This window comes from Cariama cristata, unplaced genomic scaffold (genome assembly GCF_000690535.1).
Source record: "Cariama cristata isolate BGI_N322 unplaced genomic scaffold, ASM69053v1 scaffold30286, whole genome shotgun sequence".
Taxonomy (NCBI): Eukaryota; Metazoa; Chordata; class Aves; order Cariamiformes; family Cariamidae; genus Cariama; species Cariama cristata.
This window is the reverse complement of record NW_009623144.1, coordinates 1-4,946: the sequence shown is the minus strand read 5'-3', so window position 1 is coordinate 4,946 and position 4,946 is coordinate 1. Positions and strand designations below refer to the sequence as shown.

Below are 4,946 nucleotides of genomic sequence, written 5' to 3'. Positions count from 1 at the left end.
GAGCCGCAAGGAGCTTCCCTGGCTCCGGGGTTGCTCAGCCACGGTCCTCTCTTCTCTCTCCCTTCCTTGTCTCCCAGTGCCCATCCCCTCGAAGGCCAACGGCACCACCATTTCCACCCTGTCCATGAACAAAGATGGTCTGATCGGAGGGGTGACGAATCCCAACGAGGTCTTCTGCTCCGTGCCTGGCCGCCTCTCTCTTCTCAGCTCCACCTCCAAGTACAAGGTGACCGTCGGGGAGGTGCAGAGAAGGCTCTCGCCCCCCGAGTGTCTCAACGCCTCTCTCCTCGGCGGAGTCCTCCGCAGGTAAACTGCTCCTGACAGCTCCGGGATGGCCCAAGGGCGCGGGGCTGCGGTGCAGGGGCGAATGCCGGAGCAAGCTTTGGGTCCAGCACCAGCTCTTGCCTCTCAGATTAACGGAGATGAGAAATTCTGGTGCGTGGTGTATTGGGGAGTGGCGGGTTTGTTGCTTTTTCTTCTTCTCTTTCAAACCTAAAAGCGTAAATTGGGATTATAGTTATTTTAATATTAATTACATTATAATTTTTTCCCCTCCTTGTTTCTCTTTTCAGAGCAAAATCAAAAAACGGGGGTCGGTGTTTAAGGGAAAGGTTAGAGAAAATCGGACTAAATCTACCTGCAGGAAGGCGCAAAGCTGCCAACGTCACCCTGCTGACATCCCTGGTGGAAGGTAAGAGCCGCTCTCCCCTCCCGCGGAGGATGGGAGTGCCGAAACTTCAATACCCTTCATTTGCAGCTTTCCACAAACGAGAACACTTAAAACAAAGTATGCAGCGGTCACACCGACTGGGACTGGAAATATCCCCGTGGAAGTCTCCAGGCTGATTCAAGCGTGTCTGTCCTCTGAAACTCAGACCTTTCTGTCAGACCGGTCAGAGACCTTTAGGAAAAAGCATCCACAGCCCGAAGGAGGCTGCCAGCTTCCTTTCGGCTCTATCTAAGCGTGCCGTTCGTTTCTGTGAACTAGTTCTAAGAACGCTCAGTCAGGTTCACAGAGACCAAATACAAAAAAGCTTGAATAAAGCTGCCGAGAATTTCGCAGCTGTTCCGTAGCACTTGGGACACCACTCGGGTGCTGCCGGCAGTGCCGCCCTCGGGCAGCATCGACCTGTTCTGCCGAGGCTCCATCACCACCCGTGGGTCCGTGTCTTGTCTCCCCTAAGGAGGAGATGCCCCGTATCCGAGCCCTGCCCTCCTCTCCTGGGACAGCAGGGGACCAGCGAGACACGCAGGAGATGCTGCACAGCTCTCAGGTCTTGCCGGTGGAGGTAACGTTTGCAGAAGCGGTCCTCGGAGCGGGGCGTGAAGGGCCAAGCGATGGAGAACGTGCTGCCGGCAGCCCAGCCTGGGCAGGCGGCGTGCGACCTGCTCTGACGTGCGAGGTGCCCCCGCCGAACGCCGCTGGTTTGTTTGCTCCCCTCCTACTTTTTGCACTATGGAAATGATGAAGTCGCCACTGCATCCTGGGAGAAAAGGACACGGGACGCAAACAAATGCAGTGACAGCTCTGACTCCCTTCGAGCTTTGGAATCCATTGTGTTTGCGCCCAGCGTGCTGGAGGCAGCTGCCTGCAGTTTCTGAATAGAAAATCATCTCCATTGTTGCCAGCAAATTAAATGACCCGCTTCATTAGGCGGAGGTTGTTACTGAGGGCAGTTGGTTCGTGCTGAATGAAAGGCTGATTTCCATTAAAAGAAAAGAAAGAAAAGAATGAAAGAAAGAAAGGAAGGAAGAAATGTATACTTTGATTTCAGGTGGCTGCTGATGTTTTGGTTACCGCTTACCAGCTCATAGTAAATAAAGAGCGGTGCCATGTGTGCTTGATGGCTCTAATTTCCTCCTGCACGTAAGTGTGATGGTGCTGGGAGAGGTTTCACCCAGAGGAAGGTGCCGTTGCATTCTCCTTACTCCGCATGTCCTCTTTCTTGGACATTTGCTGTCCTGGTTTAATTTCTTTTCTCCCCTCTGCCTTCCCAACGTCTGTTCGTTTTAAAAAAACACTGGGTGTTTTTTTGAGTGCTGGTGGTACACTTTTTCTTACACTGACCCGCAGCCGTTCGTATAGATGGGGAGAATGGGTACCGGGGAAGGCCGGGAGCACTGCGAGGGCTGCGGGCGGACACGCAGCTTCCTCGGGGAGCCCTTGCCCCCTCTCGGGCACCCGCTCCGTGAGCGTAGCTCCAGCAGGGACCCAGGGGAGGAGCAGCTATTGCCTTCCGATTGTTTTGTAACACACAAACCACCGCGGTGCCAGTTCGCCAGATTTACCTTATTTGCTCCTTCTTTGGAGGAGGAGAAGTGCAAAGTATAATCATTATATGGGAAGCACAGACACTTTCCCCATAGCGTGGCTTCACAGACTGAGCTCCGGGAGCTGGGAAGACTGTGACAGGATCTAGGTTAATGCTATTAGGATGGATGGCCTAATACGTATGAGCAGCAGGGAGGCAAGTCAAATTAGCTCTGCCTGCCCGACCGGGATTTTGGGTGATGGGCATGATCAATTGCCATCAACTCTGATTATTTCCACGGGGACGCCTGGAGATGGATCAATTCCATCAATGGGTGGGCATTTCCGCGGGGTGATGGATACGCTGCCTGCGCGCCCAGCCCGAGGGCCCCTGCTCACTGCGGGAGGATGTAAACCCCTTCCTTCTGCCGTTTCTCACACCCCCGGTTTGTCTAGTGGTCATGGGGCTAAGGTCACTTCTTCACCCTCTCTGCTCAATTTGGAGAAGCCAAATTTTGGAAGAAGTAGGGAGAGAAAGATGCAGCAAGTGCCGTGCCCAAGTGAGAAGCACCTCTGCCGTTCTTCCTTTTGGAGCACCTCCTGCTCCACCTCCAGCACCATCCTGATGCTTTTGTAAAAGCTAGCAAAGGAAGGAACCAGCTTCTGTTTAGAGTTGGCAATGGTTCGTTTGGACCCACGTAGACTAATTGTCTTACAGATGAGTGTAAGAAACTCCTCGTGCTGTCTCTGCACCAAAGGTGGAGAGAACTCTCGGGTGGCAATTGAGAAAGGCAAGGGCTCCAGTCCCAGCAGAAATAAGCCACGTCAGTGAGAGGGCTGAGGTTGGTACAGAAAGTGCTGCCCTTGCAGGCAGGTGTTGACACAGCATCTTAATCTCTCCTGCTCGTAGGTGAGGCCGTTCACCTGGCTCGGGATTTCGGGTACGTCTGCGAAACAGAGTTCCCAGCCAAGGCAGCAGCAGAGTACCTGTGCCGACAGCACTCCGACCCCACGGAGCTCCACACCAGGAAAAACATGCTGCTGGCTACCAAGTGAGTACAGATGGCAACGAGCCGCCGGTGGGTTAGGTACCCACAGCCCAGAAGGGCAGCGTCAGCCCCGACAGCTTACCCTTCTGCGGGGAAGAGATGGCCTCACGCGCTGCAGGCGCATCTGAAAGATGCGCAGCAAGGTGAATAACTTGCGTGGATCGAAGGGCTTGCTCCCGCACGGGAGAGGTTAACCTCAGCCCAGGGAGCATTTCGGCGCTGCCACGCGCGCCCCTTCGAAGCAGCAGCAGCTGCACCAGCTCCCACTCCGCACCCGGGGGCTTTCCCCGGGCTGGAGCCGAAAACTCCCGAAGGGGAGGCAGCTGCTCGGACAGGGAGCAGGAAAAGAACCCCAAACCCACCTATGTCCCTGCAGCTTTCCAACAGCATTTATAGTAACACCCACCTCTCTCCTTCAGGCAAATTTGTAAAGAGTTTGCAGACTTGATAGCCCAGGATCGCTCGCCGCTGGGGAACAGTCGCCCCTCCCTCATCTTAGAGCCCGGTGTCCAGAGCTGTTTGACTCATTTCAGCTTGATAACCCACGGCTTTGGGGGCCCGGCCATCTGCGCCGCGCTCACCGCCTTCCAGAACTACCTGGTGGAGTCCCTTAAGGGGTTGGATAAAATGTTCATGAACAGCACAGGGAACGGGCACACGGCCGGAGACTCCAAAGCGTCAGAAAAAGAAGTGAAGCATCGGAAATAACGTGCTGCCTCCCTCCCTCTCCCCGGTGGGAGCTTTCCCCGGTCACGATAGATAGCACTGGGGGGGAAAAGATGATCCAGTGCACTGTTTTCTGAACTGCTACATTTGAACTTGGGATGTAGCTCATAAAGCAAAGACAAAAAAAGAAGATTTAAAGAGTTCAAGAAGAAAACAACTCTGATGGACGTAGCGAGATTGAGATAATAAGCCAGGTTGACGGCTTTTGATTTTTGCCTTTTTTTTTTTTCTTGAAATCGTGGATGCAGGAAGCCAAGTCATGTGCAATTTTATTTTGTTTTCTTTTTTAAAAACCCATAGTGAAATCCTGACATGCTCCAGGAACTTGTTCCAACTGAAAAACTGAGAAGAAAGAGCAAAAGCCTCACCAATGCAAGAACCAGAGGCAGGAGCAGCAGAGGGCAGGGATTTGGATCGCTGGCTGTACCTGGATTTATCAGCTGGTTTTGACAGGCAAATATGCAGAAAAACTTCCTATTTCCCACCTACAGCCCAGGCCTAAAGCCAGGCCCAGAGAAAATCGCCAGTGGAACTGCTTTGGATTTAAAGCCGTTTCAGACTTCGTTTACAGTTTTCAAACTGAGACTCAAGTGTCGGTGGGGGGAGCAGCCCGGAGCCGTACCACGAGGGCAGGGGCGGCGGAGGAGAGCCTTCCCGACGGCTGCGGTCACAGCTGGGGAGAAAGCAGGTGAAGTTAAACCCAGGACTAGTTAAAACTCCACAACCTATGGATAACAGCACACAAGTTTCTAAAATTAATAATAATTAATAAAGCACAAGGAGCAGAACTTGAACCAGGCCAAACCAAACTGTTCTAAAACTGTATATATTTATTTATGTGTAATTAAAATCTGAAAGTTTTAAAATGTCCAGTGCAAGTTATTTATATCAAATTGAGTTGGGTTTTTTTGTTTTGCCTT

The 4,946-nt window shown here is 52.5% G+C and overlaps 1 protein-coding gene across 1 annotated transcript; it reads left to right on the top strand.

The window, feature by feature from the left end:
* Positions 1-77: 77 nt before the first annotated feature.
* Positions 78-4,008, top strand: TFAP2E (transcription factor AP-2 epsilon (activating enhancer binding protein 2 epsilon); the record flags this gene model as incomplete). Its single annotated transcript, XM_009702630.1, has 4 exons — positions 78-306; positions 573-691; positions 3,162-3,303; positions 3,720-4,008. Coding segments are annotated over 4 exons (779 nt in total), but the record flags the coding sequence as incomplete, so codon positions are not given.
* Between the last annotated feature and the right edge of the window lie 938 nt (positions 4,009-4,946).